The 21,765-nt window shown below is 43.9% G+C and overlaps 1 protein-coding gene across 6 annotated transcripts in view; it reads left to right on the top strand.

Annotated features, from left to right (window-relative positions):
• Positions 1–21,765, top strand: part of NDRG3 (NDRG family member 3) — a 90,374-nt gene that overhangs the window by 63,609 nt on the left and 5,000 nt on the right. For all 6 annotated transcript variants that reach the window (XM_054467243.2, XM_054467244.2, XM_063659235.1 and 3 more), the window contains 6 exons: positions 90–176; positions 7,471–7,527; positions 12,480–12,583; positions 13,575–13,640; positions 13,779–13,830; positions 18,162–18,209. In XM_054467243.2, the coding sequence (XP_054323218.1) occupies positions 90–176; positions 7,471–7,527; positions 12,480–12,583; positions 13,575–13,640; positions 13,779–13,830; positions 18,162–18,209 (414 nt within the window). The remainder of the gene's footprint in view (positions 1–89; positions 177–7,470; positions 7,528–12,479; positions 12,584–13,574; positions 13,641–13,778; positions 13,831–18,161; positions 18,210–21,765) is intronic.

Here is a 21,765-nt window from a genome sequence, read left to right as displayed (position 1 = left end):
TAAGTAAGAATTGATCGACCATGTTCCAACTGTTTAGAAGAACTGTGGGAGTGTAGCTTTCATACTGTTGTCTTTGCCTCATCTTTCAGCTCAACCATCCAGAGCTTGTGGAAGGCCTTGTGCTCATTAATGTTGACCCTTGCGCTAAAGGCTGGATTGACTGGGCAGCTTCCAAAGTAAGTACCACATGAAGGTGTCCATCGGCTTATCTTGGCCCATCTCAAAACAGCTTACCAATTTTTCATTGAGGTATACATACAGTTAAGGGTAAAAATGTTAAGTATATAGCTTGAAGAATGTTTACATATAAAATCACCATCCAATCAAGATATAGAATGTTCCCAGCTCACTAGGGAATTCCCTTATATCTTTTACTAATTGATACTTCCTCTCCTTCCCAGAAATTACCTGTTCTGACTGTTGTCACCAGAGATAAGTTTTATCTGTTTTTAAACAGTTTTATCTCTTAAATTGGAATCGTAGAAACTGTATTTATTTTATTTTATTTTTTTGAGATGGAGTCTCACTCTGTTGCCGAGGCTGGAGTGCAGTGGTGTGATCTCGGCTCACTGCATCCTCCGCCTCCTGGTTCAAGCGATTCTTCTGCCTCAGCCTCCCAAGTAGCTGGGACTACAGGTGTGTGCCACCACGCCTGCCTAATTTTTGTATTTTTAGTAGAGACGGGGTTTTACCATCTTGACCAGGCTGGTCTTGAACTCCTGATCTTGTGATCCACCCGCCTCGGCCTCCCAAAGTGCTGGGATTACAGGCGTGAGCCACCGCACCCAGCCTGTCTGGTTTCTTTCTTTCATCATGGTGTTTGTGAAACTCATTCAAGTTGTGTGTAGCAATAGTTCTAAATTACAATTTGGGCTGGGCATGGTGGCTCATGCCTGTAATCCCAGCACTTTGGGAGGTGGAGGCAGGAAGATCACCTGCCAGGAAGAGTAAGGTACACAGACAAGTGAAGGGTGAAGAAGAGTTTTATTTAGTGTTAGAACAGCTCAGAGGAATGGGTAGCTCCTCTCTGTAGGCAGGTCGTCCAGTCGAGTGTTCAGCTCTTGGCAGACAGGAGGCCCTGGAGAAGGTGGCTCCTTTCCACAGGCGAGTCATTCTGACTTCTCTGCAGGTCTCTCAAGCTCTCAGCAGAGAGAGTAGCCCTTCTCTGCCAGCAGGTCATCTCTGTAGCTCTCAGTGGAGAGTGTATTCCTCTGTCCAGTGTCTCTACCTTCTTTGTCCTCTGGCCGTCGTCCACTCTGCGCTGGCTGAGCCCAGGGCTTTTATGGACCCCAGAAGGGAGGAAGTGCATGCTGATGGTCCATGGGCGGCCATGGGCAGGCCGGGAAGAGGTGCCACAAGTCCTGACTGGTCTGGGTGACTGGCAATCCAGCCCCTAGCCTTCAGGGCCTCCCTGCCCTGAGGGTGGGGCCTTACTGGGAACCCCGCCCCCTTCTGCCCAGGACTCTGCCTGCGTCCAGCTCCATTCATGGCCCCAGGGCTTGAAGGGGCCCTTCCTGGGGCGCCCAAGGGTGCAGGCTGCAGAGATGCCCCGGTCCTACGCCTGGGAGGGCGGCTGCAGCTGCACCCAGGAGCTCCCAGCCCGCCAACTCGGAAGGGGCCCGGCTCCCGCTTGTCCCTGGCTCCTGCTAGCTTCCCGGAGCCAGAGGCCCAGGTCTGCAGCCACAGACGCGGCGGCTGCAGCTGTACCTGGGAGGGCAAATCCTGCCTGTTCCCAGTTCCCCCAAGAGCACAGGGAGGCTGAGATCCACAGCTGCAGTTTGGGCGGCTGTAGCCCTGCCCAGGAGGGCGGGGATCCTGCTTGCTCCATAGAGCAGGAGGCCTGGGTCTGCAGCTCTGGTCCAAACCCAGAAGGGGCGGGGCTTCCGCCAGCTCCATGGAGTTTGCAGCCCCAGCCACACAGCATGATGGCAGCAGCCACTGCCATCACTTGCATTCAACTCACCTATGCTAAAAATAATTCACTGTTAGGCCAGGCACATGGTTCACGCCCATTATCCCAGCACTTTGGGAGGCCGAGGTGAGTGGATCACCTGAGGTCAGGAGTTCAAGACCAGTCTGGCCAACATGGCGAAACCCCGTTTCCACTAAAAATAAAAACATTAGCCAGGCCTGGTGGTGTATGCCTGTAATCCCAGCTACTCGGGAGGCTGAGGCAGGAGAATTGCTTGAGCCCAGGAGGCAGAGGTTGCAGTGAGCCGAGATCGCGCCATTGCACTCCAGCTTGGGTGACAAGAGCAAAACTCCATTTCAAAAAAAAAAAAAACAAAAAACAAACAAACAAAAAACATTGTTTTTAGGTTAGAAAAGAAACAGTTTTGAACCATTTTCTTGATGAAGTACAAATGTTATGTGTATTTTAATCTAAAACTATGGTATTTTATAATCAATCACTGATTTCCAGAGAGAAAATTAAGGTTTTATTTCCTGCTAAAAGATGCCTAATCTGTTAATCTCATTTGATTATTTATTTATTTATTTTATTTTATTTATTTATTTTTTTTTTTGAGACGGAGTCTCGCTGTGTTGCCCAGGCTGGAGTGCAGTGGCACGATCTCGGCCCACTGCAAGCTCCGCCTCCCGGGTTCACGCCATTCTCCCGCCTCAACCTCCCGAGTAGCTGGGACTACAGGCGCCCGCCACCAAGCCTGGCTAATTTTTTGTATAGAGACGGGGTTTCCCCGTGTTAGCCAGGATGGTCTCGATCTCCTGACCTCGTGATCCACCCGCCTCGGCCTCCCAAAGTGCTGGGATTACAGGCGTGAGCCACCGCGCCCGGCCCTTAATCTCATTTTAAACAAATGCTTACTTCTCAGTACTTTTACATTGCCATAAATGTTCTAATACACCATTGCAGGACAAAGTCTCCAAAATACCACCACCCAACTTGTCCAGTGTATCAAGAGTCTTTATTGGCTGGGCACAGCAACCAACCTCTGTAATCTCAGCACTTTGGGAGGCTGAGGCAGGAGGATCGCTTGAGCCCACGAGTTTGAGACCAGCCTGGGCAACATAGTGAGACCCCATCTCTACAAAAAATTTTAAAAGTAGGCCAAGTGCAGTGGCTTACACCTGTAATCCCAGCACTTTGGGAGGCCAAGGCGGGCAGATCACCTGAAGTCGGGAGTTCGAGACCAGCCTGACCAACATGGAGAAACCCTGTCTGTACTAAAAATACAAAATTTGACGGGCGTGGTGGCACGTGCCTATAATCCCAGCTACTCGGGAGGCTGAGGCAGGAGAATCACTTGAACCCGGGAGGTGGAGGTTGCAGTGAGTCGAGATCGCGCCATTGCACTCCAGCCTGGGCAGCAATAGCAAAACTCCATCCCAAAAAAAAAAAAAAAATTAAACAGTAGCCCATTGTGGACCAGGTGAGGTGGCTCATGCCTGTAATCTCAGCACTTTGGGAGGCAGAGGCAGATGGATCACCTGAGGTCAGGAGTTCAAGACCAGCCTGGCCAACATGGCAAAACCCCGTCTCTACTAAAAATATAAAAATTACCGGGGCCTGGTGGCACACGCCTGTAATCCCAGCTACTTGGGAAGCTAAGGCAGGAGAATCGCTTGAACCTGGGAGGTGGAGGTTGCAGTGAGTCAAGATCATGCCACTGCACTCCAGCCTGGGCAGCAGCGAGACTGTCTCAAAAAAAAAAAAAAGCCAGTTGTGGTGGCACACGTCTGTGATTCCAGCTACTCGGTAAGCTGAGGTGGGAAGAATACTTGAACCCAGCAGGTCGAGGCTGTAGTGAGCCATGATCACGCCACTGGACTCCAGACTAGGTGACAGAGACCCTGTCTCAAAAAAAAAAAAAAAAAAAAATCTGGCTGGGCATGGTGGCTCATGCCTGTAGTCCTAGCACTTTGGGAGGCCAAGGCAGGAGGATCGCTTGAGGCCAGGAGTTTATGACCAGCCTGGTCAACAGAACAAGACTTTGTCTCCACAAAAATTTAAAAGGTGGTACATGCTTGTAGTCCCAGCTACTCAGGAGGTTGAAGGGAAAGGATTGCTTGAGCCCAGGTGTTCAAGGCTGCAGTGAGCCATGATCATGCTACTACAGTCCTGCCTGGGTGACAGAGAGAGAAATTGTCTTTAAAAAAAAAAAAGAAAAAGCTTTATTGATACTTAACCCATGAGATTCAATAAGTCAATATCTAGGAACTTTTTTGAAAGGTAGTTTAAATCCTTAAAAAGATTTAAAGAGGGCCGGGTGTGGTGGCTCACACCGGTAATCCCAGCACTTTGGGAGGTCAATGTGGGCAGATCACCTGAGGTCAGGAGTTCGAGACCAGCCTGACCAACATGGCGAAACCCTGTCTCTACTAAAAATACAAAAATTAGCCAGGTGTAGTGGCACACACCTGTAATCCCAGCTACTGGGGAGGCTGAGGCGGGAGAATCACTTGAACCTGGGAGGCAAAGGTTGCAGTGAGTCAAGATCGCACCACTGCACTCCAGCCTGAGTGACAGAGTGAGACTCCATCTCAAAAAAGAAAAAAAAAAGATTTAAAGAGATGTATAATAAATTTTTTAAAAATGTAACACCTATGTAGTGCTTACTGTGTACCAGGCACTGTTCTTAAATGTTTTTTTTTGTTTTTGAGACGGAGTTGCGCTCTTGTTGCCCAGGCTGGAGTGTGCAGTGGCGTGATCTCGGCTCACTGCAACCTCCATCTCCCCGGTTCAAGTGATTCTCCTGCCTCAGCCTCCTGAGTAGCTGGGATTACAGATACGTGCCACCACACCCAACTAATTTTTGTATTTTTAGTAGAGACAGGGTTTCACCATGTTGGTCAGGCTGGTCTTGAACTCCTGACTTCATGATCCACCCGTCTCGGCCTCCCGAAGTGCTGGGATTACAGATTCGTGCCACCACACCCAACTAATTTTTGTATTTTTAGTAGGACAGGGTTTCACCATGTTGGTCAGGCTGGTCTTGAACTCCTGACTTCATGATCCACCCGTCTCGGCCTCCCGAAGTGCTGGGATTACAGGCGTGAGCTACTGCACCCGTCCAAATGTTTTAGATATACTTAACTTTTCAGCCTCAGGACAATCCATTGGTACTGTTACTATCCTACAGAGACATTATTTACTTAAAATTACACTGCTAGTAAGTTGCAGACCCAGAATATTCATTAAAGCATTGTTTTAATGCTTTAAAGTATTCATTAAAGTGGGCGGATCACTTGAGGTCAGGAGTTCAAGACTGGCCTGGCCACCTGGCCAACATGGTGAAGCCCATCTCTACTAAAAATACAGAAACGTAGCCAGGTGTGGTGGTGCACGCTTGTGGTCCAGCTACTCGGGAGCTGAGGTTGGAGAATCACTTGAACCTGGGAGGTGGAGGTTGCAGTGAACCTGGATTGCGCCACTTCACTCCAGCCTGGGTGACAGAACAAGAGAACGAGACCCTGTCTCAAAAAAAAAAGAAAACAAACAAATGATGTCTTTTGTATTCTGTTTTTTCGTGATTTCTTGTGATAAGCATATTTTTATTAAAACTTAAAATATTCTAGTCATCAGCAGACTAGATTCTAAATCATTTATCCATCTCTTCCTATGTTTACATTTTGGAGAAATGAGGTATTTCTTAGCTAAAACACATTAACAGTGCTATTGCCAGATGCTATGGAAATTCCTTCTCACAGCCTGGCTTATTTAAAATATGTCCTGGCTAGGCACAGTGTTTCACACTGGTAATCCCAGCACTTTGGGAGGGTGAGGCAGGAGGATTGCTTGAGCTCAGGAGTTCAAGACTACCCTGGGCAACATAGTGAGACCTCGTCTCTACAAAAATTTAAAAAATTAGCCTGGCGTGGTGGTGCACACCTGTAGTCCCAGCTACTTGGGTGGCTGAGGCCGGAAGATCGCTTGAGCCTGGGAGGTCAAGGCTGCAGTGAGCTATGATGGTGCCACTGCACTCCAGCCTGGGTGACAGAGAGAGACCCTGTCAATCAATCAATCGTGTCCTAATTCTTTCTTAATATGTGGGTACTTTTTTTTTTTTTTTTTGAGACGGAGTCTTACTCTGTTGCCCAGGCTGGAGTGCAGTAGCATGATCTCGGCTCACTGCAACCTCCACCTCCTGGGTTCAAGTGATTCTCCTGCCTCAGCCTTCCGAGTAGCTGGGACTACAGGCACACACCACCACGCCTGGCTAATTTGTATATTTTTAGTAGAGACGGGGTTTCACCACATTGGTCAGTCTGGTCTCAAACTCCTGACCTCAGGTGATCTGCTGGCCTCGGCCTCCCAAAGTGCTGGGATTATAGGCGTAAGCCACCACGCCCGGCCTACTTTTCTATAGTTCATAACCTGTGCATCACTGATAACCTATGCAAAGATTTCAGGACTTCTTTCTTCCTCAGTCTTTCTGGAATTATATGATCCTACTCCAGGCATAGCCATGTCTGTCTCCCTCAGTGCCTCTTCTCCATACTTACCCCCAATTCAGTACTTCATCCCTGATCAGCAGTACAAGTTCAGCATAAAACCAAGGAAGAAGGCTGAACAGGAATCAGCAACATAATTTGAGTTGGAAATTTTTCTGAAAATAGACTACAGTATGCAGATTTACACAGATTGCTGCATTTATTAGACTATGAGATGCATCATTTTGAAATAGGAAAAATTAGGAGAAAAATGTTTAAAACTCAAGAACATTCTGTAAACAACTCATTTCCTCCCACTCCCTGAAATGAAGATAGCAAAAACTGGAAGAAAGAGGAAAAAAATTGTTTTTGTCTCTTGGAAGTCATGGGAGTGATTGTTAAGTTAGTCCATATCAGCCATAAATCCAGTGTAAATACAGAAATACAGACAGGAATAAAGTAGCAAACAGCCGTGAGGTCTAGGTCTCAGGCTTTCAAAGAAGGAATTGACAGTGTCCTCCCAGTCCCCTATTTCATAGCAGGCTTTATTATTACCCTGCAAAGGAGACTTAGTTTTTTCTGACTTGTTTCTCATCTCTATGTTTCTTTGAAACCACCATCTCATGAAATGTATAACACTGAATTGTGGGGTTTTTTTTTTTTTTTTTTTTTTGAGACGGAGTCTCACCGTGTCACCCAGGCTGGAGTGCAGCGGCACAATCTCGGCTCACTGCAAGCTCCGCCTCCCAGGTTCATGCCATTCTCCTGCCTCAACCTCCTGAGTAGCAGGGACTACAGGTACCCGCCACCACACCCAGCTAATTTTTTGTATTTTTAGTAGAGACAGGGTTTCACCGTGTTAGCCAGGATGGTCTCAATCTCCTGACCTCGTGATCCGCCCGCCTCCGCCTCCCAAAGTCCTGGGATTACAGGTGTGAGCCACTGCACCCAGCCAAGGGTTTTTCATTTGTTTTTAAAGAGATAACATATATAATAAAGTGCACTCGTTTTAATTGGGCAGCTTGGTAAATTTTTGCATATGCTTACATTCTTAACACAGAGTTTTTATCTTTTCAGCTCTCTGGCCTGACAACCAATGTTGTGGACATTATTTTGGCTTATCACTTTGGACAGGTAAGTACCTGTTCCACCCAGAAGAGCTGTGTTTATTGGTTTGCATGCAAATTCTTATGTTACCTCAGGAAAGAAGGGCTGCCTTAGAATTTACCTGATCCTAGCAAATAACAGTTCCAATGTAGTCTGAAAGGCATGTGGCCCTGCAAAGGTGAATCTTTAACTCATTGCCACGTGACTGTTGACACGTGGAGCTATGAGAGAAGACAGCATCTCCTGCTACCTGTTCCTGTAAGCAGAATGCCATCTGTTAATGTTTGACATCACGTGCCTCCCCAAACATCTTTAGAGCCATTAGGAGGTCTGGGAAAGGCTTCACAGAAATAGAAATTTCCGGGGGAAAAACCATGAAATAATAGTGCTAAAAGAAGCTTAGAGATTATCTTGTTCAAGCCCCATGTTTTTCAACTAGTGAGGAAACAAGTCTTCACAGAAAGTGGCAGTTATCGTGTACATAATTGCTGGGTAGGGGAGGGAGCTTAACTGGTAGGTGAGGGGGACCCTGGTCTTCTTCAAAGGGAAAAGTGAGTTGGGTGACCAACAAAGGAGTGATGGAGTAAATGAGCAGTGAGGTCAGAGAGCTGTGAGGTGTCTGGAATGGGGAGACGAGAGTGGGTGCTCAATTGTAATCTGCTTAATTTTAAATATTATCTGAAGGAAAATGGCAGATGGGAAGAAAACTAGCATTTATCGAGTACTGATTATTTATAATACTTTAGATGTGCAAACCAAGTTGTTTTTTACATGGTTCTATTAGTCTGATTTTAAGATAGGGAAACCAAAGACCAGAGAGGCAACATAACTTGCCACCACTATCCAGATGGTAAGTGTGGAGCTGACATTTGAATCCAGGTCAGGCCAAGTCCAAAATCCACAGTCTTTTATTTCATCATATTTTTATCAAAGTTACAAATTCACATATATTTTAGAGTAGAGAAGTTCTACAGGGCTTATTACAAAGAATCTGTCACCTACCCCATATTCTGCTTTTTAGTGGCAACCACTTTAATTCTTCCAGCTGACTCCTTTGAGTTTTGCCTCCATCTTGCCCTCTCTTTAATTGAGGTAATACTTATACATAGTGTAATGCACACATCCTAAGTGCACCTCAGTGACCATTTACTGATGTATATAGTTTCATGTAACTACCACCCAGAACACAAAACATTTTCATCACCCCACAAAGGTTTCCTCATTATCCTTTCCCACTCAATAATTCCCCACCCCAAACAAGGTTTTCACTATTCTGTTACCTCCATAGATTAATTTTGACTGTTCTTAAACTTCATATAAATGGAATGACAGAGTGTGTACTTCTGTGAGTCTGGCTTCTTTTGCTTAACATACTATCTTGAGATTCATCCATGTCATTCCATGTGTCAGTAGTTCATTCTTTTTTATTACTGTGTAGCAGCAGTTCACTGTATTAATGTACTACAAATTAGGGGTCGGGCGCAGTGGCTCCACATCTGTAATCCCAGCACTTTGGGAGGCCGAGGTGAGCAGATCACTTGAGGTCAGGTGTTTGAGACCAGCATGGCCAACATGGTGAAACTCTGTCTCTACTAAAAATACAAAAATTAGCGGGATGTGGTGGTGTATGCCTGTAGTCCCAGCTACCTGGGAGGCTGAGGCAGGTCCCCCATAGTGGGACCCTGTCTTTATAAAAATTCAAAAATCGGCCGGGTGCCATGGCTCACACCTGTAATCCCAGCACTTTAGGAGGCCAAGGCAGGTGGATCACCTAAGGTTGGGAGTTCGAGTCCAGCCTGACCAACACGGAGAAACCCTGTCTCTACTAAAAATACAAAATTAGGCTGGGCATGGTGGCTCATGCCTGTAATCCCAGCACTTTGGGAGGCCGAGGCAGGTGGATCACGAGGTCAGGAGTTCAAGACCAGCCTGGCCAACATGGTGAAACCCTGTCTCTACTAAAAATACAAAAAAAAATTAGCCAGGTGTGGTGGCACACGCCTGTAGTACCAGCTACTCGGAAGGTTGAGGCAGGAGAATTGCTTGAACCCAGGAGGCAGAGGTTGCAGTGAGCTGAGATTGCACCATTGCACCCCAGCTCTGGGCGACAGAGCAAGACTCCATCTCAGAAAAAAAAAAAAAAAAAATTAGCTCGGTGTGGTGGCACATGCCTGTAATCCCAGCTACTTGGGAGGCTGAGGCAAGAGAATTTCTTGAACCCAGGAGGTGAAGGTTGCGTTGAGCCGAGATCACACCATTGCACTCCAGCATGGGCAACAAGAGCGAACCTCTGTCTCAAAAAAAAAAAAAAAAATTCAAAAATCAGCTAGGCTTAGTAGCACATGCCTGTGGTCCCAGCTACTTGGGAGGCTGTGATGGGAGGATCATTTAAGCCCATAATTCGAGACCAGCCTGGGCAACATAGCAAAAAGAAATACTACTTCATATAGGCCTCTGAGGGGAAAGCTAAGGCCAGTAATTTAATAATTTCTGAAAAGCAAGAACATCCTCAGTATATATATAGTTACATATATATATATATATTTCTCTTGCTATATATACAATTTATCTCTATATATAACTATGTATATATATAACTATGTATGCACATATATATAAAAAATATATGTTTAATTTAAAACGTATGAGGTCATAGTGGATTGTCATAAGACTGAAGAGTTCATTTAAAATTTAAGCACCCAGGCTGGTCTGAAGGTAGGGAATTATCTGAATTGATTGTTCACAGTTAGTTACAGATTGAATTCCCTGTTCCACTCTTTCCCCTTTCTCACTACTGCTCTTGACCAGTCAAAAAGATAATAAAAATTAAAAATAAATTTTAAAACATGTAAGCAAGTTAATGCTTGTATTAATTTGAAATGGAAACAAACATGGTTTTTAAACATGAATAACGCTCAACTTCACCAATAAGAGAAAAAAATTAAAAATATGTTTGTACTAGCAAGGATGTGAGAAGATGGGTAGTGTAAATAAATGAGATAGCTCTGTATATCCAGATAAGGAATGATCTCTACCATACTTTACAAGGGAAAGCAAGTGTAGAACAATGTCTAGAGGACTATAATTTGTGTTTTTAAAAAGATGGGAGTCTGTTTATTTGTTTGTTTGTTGAGACAGGGTCTTGCTCTGTTGTCCAGGCTGGAATGCAGTGGTGCCATCTTAGTTCGCTGCAGCCTCGACCTCCTGGGCTCCAGCCATCCTCCTCCTTCAGCCTCCTGAGTACCTAGTACTACAGGCATGTACCACCACACTAAGCTAGTTTTAAATTTTTTTGTAGAGATGGGGGTCTCACTATGTTAACCCACGCTGGTCTCAAACTCCTGGCCTCAAGAGATCCTCCTGCCTCAGCCTCCCAAAGTGCTGGGATTACAGGCATGAGCCACCACACCTGGCCTGTCATTTGGTATTCACTTTTCTTATTATAATACCTTTAGAATGAGACTGGGGCTCTCACAAAGTTTTCTAGTAGTGATTCGCGTACCCTTCAGTTTCAGGTAGACTCTTGTCAGTTTCCAACTGTATTCTGGGTTCATTTCATCCACATGGTTGTGAAAATGTGAAGAAATTTTTTCTATATCTCTCTTTCTCTAACAAGGCTTGGTGGTGAACTTCACACATTGCCCTGGATTAATGGACTTCTTGATTATCCCTGATATATTTCTTTCCTCCAGTGCAATTTCTTTCTGCTTAAAACTGCTTAATGATGTATGTGTGTATGCACACACGTATTTACATGTATGCTTATGTACTCAAGAATCTGGCAGCTAGCTCTGATGACGTCTGAGAAGGCCAGGAACAGAGTGACCATTAAACAGTGGGTGGTGGAGAGGGATACTTTTCACTGTATAGACCATTTTGTTTCTCTCGTATTTTATACCTTTAAAAGTATTGGTAATAAGATTAAAATAAACGAGCCAGGCACAGTTGAGTGTGCCTGTTGTCTCAGCTCCCCAGGAGGCTGAGGCAGGAGGATCGCTTGAGCCCAGGAGTTCCAAGCCGCAGTACATTATGATAGTGCCTGTGAACAGCCACTGCACCCCAGCCTGAGCAGCATAGTGAGTCCCCATCTCTAAAATAAAATTTAAAAGATTAAAATAAATAATGAATTACTAAATCAATAAAGTGTCATAAACGCAATGGAATATATAATTATACAATGTGTAATATTAAATGGCGGTATATATAGATAGATAATACGCTGATTATATCAGTGAAGATATAGATTTATGGTTATTAAAGATTTATGGTTATTAAAAGAAATGTAGCCAGGTGCGGCAGATCACTTGAGGTCAAGAATTCAAGACCAGCATGGCCAACATGGTGAGACCCCGTCTCTACTAAAAACACAAAAAAATTGGCTGAGCATGGTGGTGCATGTCTCTAATCCCAGCTATTCAGGAGGCTGAGGCAGGAGAATTGCTTGAACCCGAGAGGTGGAGGTTGCAGTGAGCTGAGACTGCGCCATTGCTCAGCCTGGGTGACTGAGCAAGACTCCATCTTATAAAAAAAGAAAAGAAATGTTACATTCCATTTGTTTTACACTTTATGGTTTATATGTTTATATAACTTTTCTTACTTAATCTTTAAAACAGCCTTGTCAGATAGCTGGTTATTGTCTTCATTTTACAATATCTCCGTTTTTGTGAAGAATGGCAGAACATTAAAAAAACACACAAATCAGGGTTCAGAGTGATGAGGTGACCTAAATTCCACAGCTAGTACTTGAATCCATAATAGGTCTTTTGCTGCCCTCATCTGACACAGAGTATGGCACTGAACCAGTCTGATGCAAATAATCAGCCATTCAGCCTACCAGTACATCAGTAGTCCCCAGCCTCTGCCCCAGTTCCCATCATGAGCCGCACGATTTGGCTTGTGGTAATGAAAATGCATACCAAACAAGATGGACTTATTCTGGAGCTCAGAAGCTTACCCATGTCTTCTTTGAATTGTTCTAGGAAGAGTTACAGGCCAACCCGGACCTGATCCAAACCTACAGAATGCATATTGCCCAAGACATCAACCAAGACAACCTGCAGCTCTTCTTGAATTCCTACAATGGGTATAGTTTTTTCCTGTTTCTTCACTTAAATGTAAACAGTTCTAAAAAGAGGAGGGTGGGAGAAGGAGAGAGGACTGTATCTAATCTTGGGACCAGCTTCTCCGAGGTGAAAATGTGAGCCCCTTCTGGCTTTCTAGAAACATGAACAAAGATTGAGGAAATGGATCAGCTGTAACTCACCCAAAGTTATACAGCCAGTAAGGAGTAAAGCCAGATTTTGAACCTTGTCTCTCTAGCTCTTTCCTCTATATAATAGAGCCTCCCTATTTTTAGTTGAAATCAGAAAGATTAAGCCCTGTGCTAAACTCAGTTACAAGGAAAACACCCCTCCCCCCTCCTCAAAGTGTAAGTCATTCTCTTCTCTTAAGGAATTTATTCCTGTAAATTAAACACTTAGGGCCAGGCGTGGTGGCTCATGCCTATAATCCCAGCAGTTTGGGAGGCCGAGGCGGGTGGATCATGAGGTCAGGAGTTCAAGACCAGCCTGGCCAACATAGTGAAACCCCATCTCTACAAAAATACAAAAATTAGCCGGGTGTAGTGGCAGCCACCTGTAGTCTCAGCTACTTGGGAGGCTGAGGCAGGAGAATAGCTTGAACCCGGGAGGTGGAGGTTGCAGTGAGCTGAGATTGTGCCACTGCACTCTAGCCTGGGTGACAGACTGAGACTGTGTCTCAAAAAAATAAATTAATTAAACACTTAGGACTTGAGAGTTTCAGTGGTGTTGCTGTTGGGTGTTGAGGCTGTCTCCTTGTAGCATCCCAAAGAGTCCTTCAGGGTTGAGCCAAGAACTTCGTTCCTGCTCCGTACCACTCGGGATGCCACTGGAATGGCAACTCAAGAACCAAGTCATAGGGCCTCTTCCCTTCTCAGGTGTGAAGGAAAGATAGTTTCACATTCCTTGATAAATTTTGGTGTTTATGACCAGAAAATAACCTGAGTTGCTATGACTTTACCCAAAAAGGGCATTGCTTCTGCTTTGTTTTTCTAGACGCAGAGACCTGGAGATCGAAAGACCCATACTAGGCCAAAATGATAACAAATCAAAAACATTAAAGTAAGTTCCTCAGTTTCCTCAGCTGACTTGCCAAATATAGACTAATTTGGTGTTCATAGACTTTCATAGACTAATTTGGTGTTCAGTGGAATTTATGTGCCTATTTGCTGAGTGACACCTCTTACTTTGCCTACCTAGGTGTTCTACTTTACTGGTGGTAGGGGACAATTCGCCTGCAGTTGAGGCTGTGGTAAGTATGTCCTCATGCTGTGAAGATGAATGAGATCAAAATGTAATAAAATGTATAGGCCAGGTGCAGTGGCTTACGCCTGTATTCCCAACACTTTGAGGGGCTGAGGCAGGAGGATCGCTTGAGCCCAGGAGTTTGAGACCAGCCTGGGCAACACAGTGGGACCCTAACTCTACAATATATATTTTTTTAATTAGCTGGCATGGTGACAGCCTGTAGTCCCAGCTACTCTGGAGGCTGAGGTAGGAGGATTGCTTGAGCTCAGGAGGTCAAGGCTGCAGTGAGCCATGATTGCGCCACTGCACTCCAGCCTGGGTGACAGAGTGAGACCCTGCCTCAAAAAAAAAGTATGTAGCACACTGCTGACACACTAGAAACAGTCGGTAAATACTAGTTTTTGTTCTTTCTGATTGCACATATCAGGGTTTGCTCTTTGTCATACATATTGGAAAATTAATTCATCGTTAGATTTCATTAGATGGGATCAGTTTTTTTCTTGATTGCTTTGTGTTGTGTAGTTCACTTTGTGGCAAGTAGTACAACTAAACACCATTTACTTATTGTCAGATTTCTGACAGTCTCAGCCTTTAATCTGGAATAGATTACCACCATAAATCCAGCAGGCTGGAAGGCCACCTCTGCCTCCTTCTGAAGGACATAGCACATGGATAAAAATGATATATGTTCATTGTAGAAAATATGAAAAAAATTTAAAAATAGAAGGATGAAGGGAAAATCATGATCCCATTACCTAAAGACAGAGTATTATTTTTTGCCTTATGTAGACCTGATTATATTACATATACAAGATTTGGGGGCCTGACTTAACACTATTGATAGCATTTTTCCATTATAGAATCAGTATGTCTGTAGGTTTACCACTATTTATTTAACTTTGTTCTCATGTTAATTCTGATTTTGCATTATTAATAATGTTACTGTTGGCCAGGTATGGTGGCTCATGCCTATAGTCCCAGCACTTTGGGAGGCTGAGGTGGGTGGATCACCTGAGGTCAGGAGTTCAAGACCAGCCTGGCCAACATGGTGAAACCCCATCTCTACTAAAAATTAGCCGGGTGTAGTGGCATGCACCTGCATTCCCAGCTACTTGGGAGGCTGACAGGAGAATTGCTCAAACCTGGGAGGCAGAGACTGCAGTGAGCCAAGATCGCGCCACTGCACTTCAGCCTGGGCAAGACAGAGAAAGACTCTGTCTCAAAAAAATAAATAAAAATAAAAATAATGTTACTGTTGAACATCCTTAGGAAATCTTTGAATCTTTGATTATTTCCTTGGGATGGATTTCCAGAAGTGGAATTAATGTGTCCAAAATTACACATCTTTACAAAGTCTTTAATACATTTTGCCAGGTTCCTTTCCAGAAAGGATATACCAGTATATTGCCACCAGCACTGTATAAGCATGCCTGTGTCACTGCACACTGTCTAGCATTGAATCTTTTTTTATTAGTAGTTAATTCGATAGGTTAAAAATGTATCTCACTGTTTTAATTTGCATTTATTTGATTACAAATGAAGTTGATAGTTTTTCCTATGTCTAATTATGTGTTTCCTACAGCATATATAACTTAACTAAATATCTCTGTGAAATTACTTGATTTCTTTGGCTGCCCTAAATAGAGCAAAACATTATGGAGTAAAGCTTTTTGGAAAGGAAGTCTAACAAATAATCAGAGGTGTAGACATAATTGAGAAGGTTTGTGGAGTGGGGAAATGTTTGTAGGGTGAGAATATGCAGATGTGAAAGGATAACATTCGCATCTCCCTGAACTGCCCTGTAAAACACTACGTGTCTGTTGTGAAATACACGGCATGACTTGCATGTAGAGGCCAATAACCCTCAGTTCCCCTTCCTCAAAAAACATTCCCCAGAGGTAAAAAGGTTATAGTGGTGACCCCAGTTTATCAAGAAGGAACTTTATAAAGGTCAGTGTTTTCTGGCTAAGAAGGTGGAGATACATGCTGCCAAACTGTCAAAAACATTTTTAAATGAACATATATACTTAATACAGGAAAATATTTTTAGAAAACATTCCTAATCAATCAGAATTTCCTCACAATGCTAAGTATTTCTGTTCATCTTGGATCTAGTTATTTGCCTTTTATAAATTGTGTGGACTTAAAGCAACCTTTGCAGTTATTTTTCAAGACTGTAATAATTTGGCCATATAGATAAGGACTCTCCCTCTTTCTGATTTCCACATCTTCAGTGTTTATGAGTATTCTGGAGCCCTGTCTATACCACAAGTCGATGCTCTTTCATACACAGTCAAACCTAGTTCCCCTGCCAGAGCATTTTATCCCACAAGTGGGTAGGGATTAAGAGGAATATCCATGCATGGAAGAGCAAGAAGAAACTCTACAAATTCTAGTCATTGTCAGTAACTATTCTTGCGTACTTATTCATTCAACATCATATTTTGAGCATCTCCTATTTACTCAGTGCTATGAAGAATATGAAAATGAGTAAGATTGAGTCTGCATTCAGGCAGCCAAGGATAAAGTAGACGTCAAAAACCAGTGGTTGTGGCTCACGTTCGTAATCCCAGCACTTTGGGAGGCCAAGATGGGCGGATCACCTGAGGTCACGAGTTCCAGCCTGGCCAACGTGGCGAAACCCTGTCTCTACTAAAAATACAAAAATGAGCTGGGTGTGATGGCATGCACCTATAATCCCAGCTACTTGGCAAGAGAATTGCTCGAACCCAGGAAGCGGAGGTTTCAGTGAGCTGAGATTGTGCCACTGCACCCCAGCCTGGGAGACAGAACAAGACTCCATCTCAAAAAAAAAACCAACAAAAAAAAAACAGTGATTGTGGTTGTTCTACTAGGTATCAAGACTTCTTATAATGTTGTTGAAATTGCAAAGTATTGAACCAAGGAAAGCATGATTTATTATGTTAAATCCAGATTTGAGAGTTCATTCTTCCAGAAAATATTTACAGTCTATCTACTATGTTCTAAGCACTGTGCCCAGCAATTAGGGATCCAGTTTTTAAATTCTACCTTTTAGAGTTAATGCGCATTCTGTAGTGAACGGGTACATTTGTTTGTCACTGCCTGCATTGTCCTTTGTATAGAGCAAATCAAAACTCCGATTTGGTGATCCTGACTTTTATATTATCCCTGATTTTAGAAGAGTTTTGTATACCTGCCTACCTGCAATCCCCAGACTAAAAGTTCATCTGGATTACTGGGTCTTGCCTAGGTAATTTTAACTACTGCTTGCTGCCACTTGCAGTCCATCATGTAGCCCACTGCTCTCCTAAAAACAACTCAGATCCTGTCACTTCAGACACCTTCTGTGGCATCCTGCCTTCCACAGTCAGCTCCAGCCTGTGCCCCAGCCTCACCTTCAGTCTACCTCACCTCACACTTGGCTCAGTAGCCATTCCGTTCCACCCCTGGGGCTTTGCTTATGCTTTCGCCTTGATTCTGGAAGTCCTCAAACACTCACCTTTTCCCTTTATCTATCTGTAGAAATCCCACTCCTTTCTGTGTTCACTCAGCTCAGTTGTGAAGTGTTTGCAGTGGTTTCATTTTGCTTTGTATTACGTATTTCACCCTGCTGGATCCAGATTCTAAGCACAGGTTTTATATGTGTGTTCTTAGCAAACATATAAACGGAGAAATCCAGTTGATCAAAATAGCCCTAAAATAATATGGAACCAACAGATTGTCTCCCCAAAACATTTTCTTTGAGACCCCTGCCTTCATGAACACAAGGGTGTAGGATATCAGACATGTGAATGCACAGGGCCGTGATTCTTAATTAAATGACTCCATGAGAGAAAAATGAGAAGAGTTCAACTTTGGACTGGATAGCCAAAGACCCTGAGATAGAAAAGAGTGAGGATATAAAGAATGGCAAACCCACTAAGGAAAGAGGTGAAAAGTGAGGCAAGGGAGGTGCCCAGGGCTTAGTCATTAGAACCAGTTGTACTCAGAAGCCATTAAAAGATCCCAGCAGGAGAGGACCCACGGTCCAGTCCATTTTTCAAAGAAGTAAGGTAACCTACTTTCATGTTATATAGCTAGTCAGTAGGAAGACTTAGATTCAGCTTGTAGTTTTTTAAAGACACGTAACAGATTCAGAAAATTAGATAAGTGACATTTTTAGATCTGCTCAGAAATGTCAAAGTATATCATATAAATATTATCTCCCACTATGTATTTTGGTAATCTCTTTGGCTGGTTCAGCCTTCTCCAAACTGAGCTGTTGATCTTGCAAGATGATTCTCATGCCAAGCTATTTCGTTTTTTTTCCTAGCAACTCATAAAATTATTTTCTCCTCTTTTTTTAAATTTTAGGTCGAATGCAATTCCCGCCTGAACCCTATAAATACAACTTTGCTAAAGGTAATGTGCCTTCTTCCCTCACTTCCAACCCTTATATGTGCTTCAGATTAATCTTGTTTTCTGGAATAATTGCCCAGAAAGGAGCAAAGCTTCCCTCTCTTTGGTTATCTCATTCTCTTCTTTTTCTTTGAGACGGAGTCCCGCTCTCTTGCCCTGGATGGAGTGCAGTGGCGCGATCTCGGCTCACTGCAACCTCCACCTCCCGGGTTCAAGCAATTCTCCTGCGTCACCCTCCTGAGTAGCTGGGACTACAGGCACGTGCCACCACGCCCGGCTAATTTTTCGTATTTTTAGTAGAGACGAGGTTTCACCGTGTTAGCCAGGATGGTCTCGATCTCCTGTCCTCGTGATCCACCCACCTTGGCCTCCCAAAGTGCTGGGATTACAGGTGAGAGCCACCGCACCCAGCCTTCATTCTCTTTTTAAAATAATGCTTTTGGCCAGGTGCAGTGGCTCACACCTGTAATCTCAGCACTTTGGGAGGCTGAGGCAGTTGGATCACGAGGTCAGGAATTTGAGACCAGCCTAGCCAATATGGTGAGACCCCGTCTCTACTAAAAATACAAAAATTAACTGGGCATGGTGGCACACACCTGTAGTCCCAGCTACCTGGGAGGCTGAGGCAGGAGAATCACTTGAACCCGGGAGGCGGAGGTTGCAGTGAGCTGAGATCACACCACTGCACTCTAGCCTGGGCGACAGAGCAAGACTCCATCTCAAAAATAAATAAACAAATACATAAAATAAAGCTTTTTTCCTGAATATGTTCTTATTGTAAAACACTGCAAAAAAGAGGAAAGCATATGGAATAAAATAAATTTAAATTATTTGTAATCCTACCACCCAAACCTCTGGTAAAATACTGCTGTCTTTTTCCTATACATTTTTACATCATTAAAATTAGAGACGGGCTGGGCACGGTGGCTCACACCTATAATCCCAACACTTTGGGAGGCTGAGGTGGGCGGATCGTTTGAGTCCGGGAGTTTGAGACCAGCCTGGGTGACAGAATGAGACCCTGTCAAAGAGTATTTACAACCCTGTATCTGTTTTCCTCAACTTATGACGTAGCCTTTCCTATGTAACTAAAAACTTTGGCTGGGTGCAGTGGCTCACACCTATAATCCCAGTGCTTTGGAAGGCCGAGGTGGGAGGCCAGGAGTTCGAGAGCAGTCTGGGCAACGTAGTGAGACTCTGTCTCTACAAAAACAATAAGAAAATTAGCTGGGCTTGGTGGTGCGCATCTGTAGCCCCAGCTACTCAGGAAGCTGAGGCGAGAGGATTCCTTGAGCCCAGGAATTTGAGGATTTGTGCTCCTGACGCTGTGCTCCAGCCTAGGTGACAGACTGAAACCCTGTCTCTAAAAAAAAAAAAAAAAAAAAAAAATTCGTCAACATGATTTAATATTGTGAGAATTAAGATAATGGAAGTAAATTCTGTATATGCAAAATCCTGCTGTATTGGTAAGGAAGCTTTCAGTAACAATTCTCATGATGAGGGTGGATGCATTTTCTTTCTCTTAGGGCAAATACAGACCAACTCTTACGCTAAATATCGAGTTAGTATTAAGTGTCTCCCCTTTTGAGTATATCCGAGGCAAGAGTTTCTGCCTGTCATTGTTTCAACCTAGCTTTTCCTAGAGCCTCTACTAAAGTGTTGAGGTAGCTGACCTTCTAGTTTGAACTTGAGAACTTGGACTACTGTAGATTTCAATGCCGATCGTATGTTGCTTACTGCTACATTTTCAGTCTGAAAGACCTCTGCCATCTTCCTTTTCCCTTTGAAGTGTGTTTGAAAGGGAAGTGCTGTTACCAGAAACAGCCTGTAGTTCCTAGAAATCTAATGTGAAGTTAATGCTCTGAGGTGACCACATTCAAAATGTTTTGCCCTCCAGGCAATTGATGGGCTGGTCTAAAAATTTTGGGGAGGGGCTGGGCATGGTGGCTCACACCTGTAATCCCAGCACTTTGGGAGGCTGAGGCCAGGAGTTCAAGACCAGCCTGCCCAACATGATGAAACCTCATCTCTACTAAAAATAAAAAAATTAGCCGGGCATGATGCCAGGCACCTGTAATCCCAGCTACTCCAGAGACTGAGGCAGGAGAATCGCTTGAACCTGGGAGGCGGAGGTTGCAGTGAGCCAAGATTGTGCCATTGTACTGCAGCCTGGGCAACAAGAGTGAGACTTTATCTCAAAAAAAAAATTTTTTTTAAGTTTGTAGTTTCAAATTAGTTTCTCACTTCAGGTTTGAATCAATATACAAAAGCACAAAACTAAACCCTACAGTAACCACAGACATAGTTATTTTTGGGCAAAAATGCCCATCTGCAACACCATAGAATAGAGTGGATAACTCCTATGGCAGATTGAACTGATTCTCAAACCATTTGATAGGTACCCATCTTGGAAATAGTTTCTCCCAGTATTCTCTCTGCATATGGGAACTGTTCTGTGCTCTAATCAGGTTTCAGCTCCTAAACTTCATGAAAATACAGCCTGTGCTGGTTTGGTTTTTTGTATATTTGTTAGATTAAATGTTTGTTTATAATCTTATGCTTAGAATTTTCAGGGGCCTCTCCCTTGTTAATCTCAAACTTCTGTGTCTTCTGTGACATTCTCCTCAGTAGTAGTCCCCCTTCATAATAAGTTTTAATGCCAGTGAATTGAAACCATGGGGTTCATGTTCCTTTTTTAAAAAAGCCACTCAACCTGAAGGATACCATCTGAGTCCAGAGTGTGGAACAGCTGGAAGAAAGAGAGCAGGCCTATGCCCAATATGCCCTAAAAACGCTTTTCTGTGGACAGTAGATTCAAATCACCTGAGATCTTATTAGAAATGTACGTTCCTTTTTTTTTTTTTTTTTTTTCTTGAGACGGACTCTGTCGCCCAGGTTGGAGTGCAGTGGCATGATCTTGGCTCACTGCAACCTCCGCCCATGAGTTCAAGCGATTCTTCTGTGTCAGCCTCCAGAGTAGCTGGGACTACAGGTGTGTGCCACCACGCCCAGCTAATTTTTGTATTTTTAGTAGAGATGGAGTTTCACCCTGCTGACCAGGCTGGTCTGGAACGCCTGACCTCAGGGATCTCCCCACCTCGGCCTCCCAAAGTGCTGGGATTACAAGTGTGAGCCACCGCACCGGCCAGAAATGCACGATCTTGAGCCATACCCCAAACCTATCAAATCAGAATCTCTGGGACAGGAATCCAAGAATCTGAGTTTTAACAAGTCCTTCAGGTAATTCCATCGCACACTAATGAAGCTGTACCCTAGAAATCCTTGCACACGTGAGAATAACCAGCTGTAAATGTTTTATGAAGTGAAACGCAGCATTACCAAACCCAGCTATTAGTGGAAAGTGGCTGACTGAGTGAGCCGGCTGAATCAGTATCAGCTCCTGATGGCAGAGTGCCCTTACTCACGGAGGAAAGATAATGTAGAGTTGAAATGGGACTTGGAAAGCTTGATGCACAGAGAAGTTAGGGTCACACTGTTTGAGGGCTCTGAAAGGAACCTTCTTCAGGTGGTTTTCATGGTTGAGAGTAGTGGTTAACTT

Source organism: Pongo pygmaeus, chromosome 21 (assembly GCF_028885625.2).
Source record: "Pongo pygmaeus isolate AG05252 chromosome 21, NHGRI_mPonPyg2-v2.0_pri, whole genome shotgun sequence".
NCBI classification, from domain to species: Eukaryota; Metazoa; Chordata; class Mammalia; order Primates; family Hominidae; genus Pongo; species Pongo pygmaeus.
The sequence above is the reverse complement of the archived record's forward strand: the minus strand, read 5'-3'. Positions and strand labels throughout refer to the sequence as shown.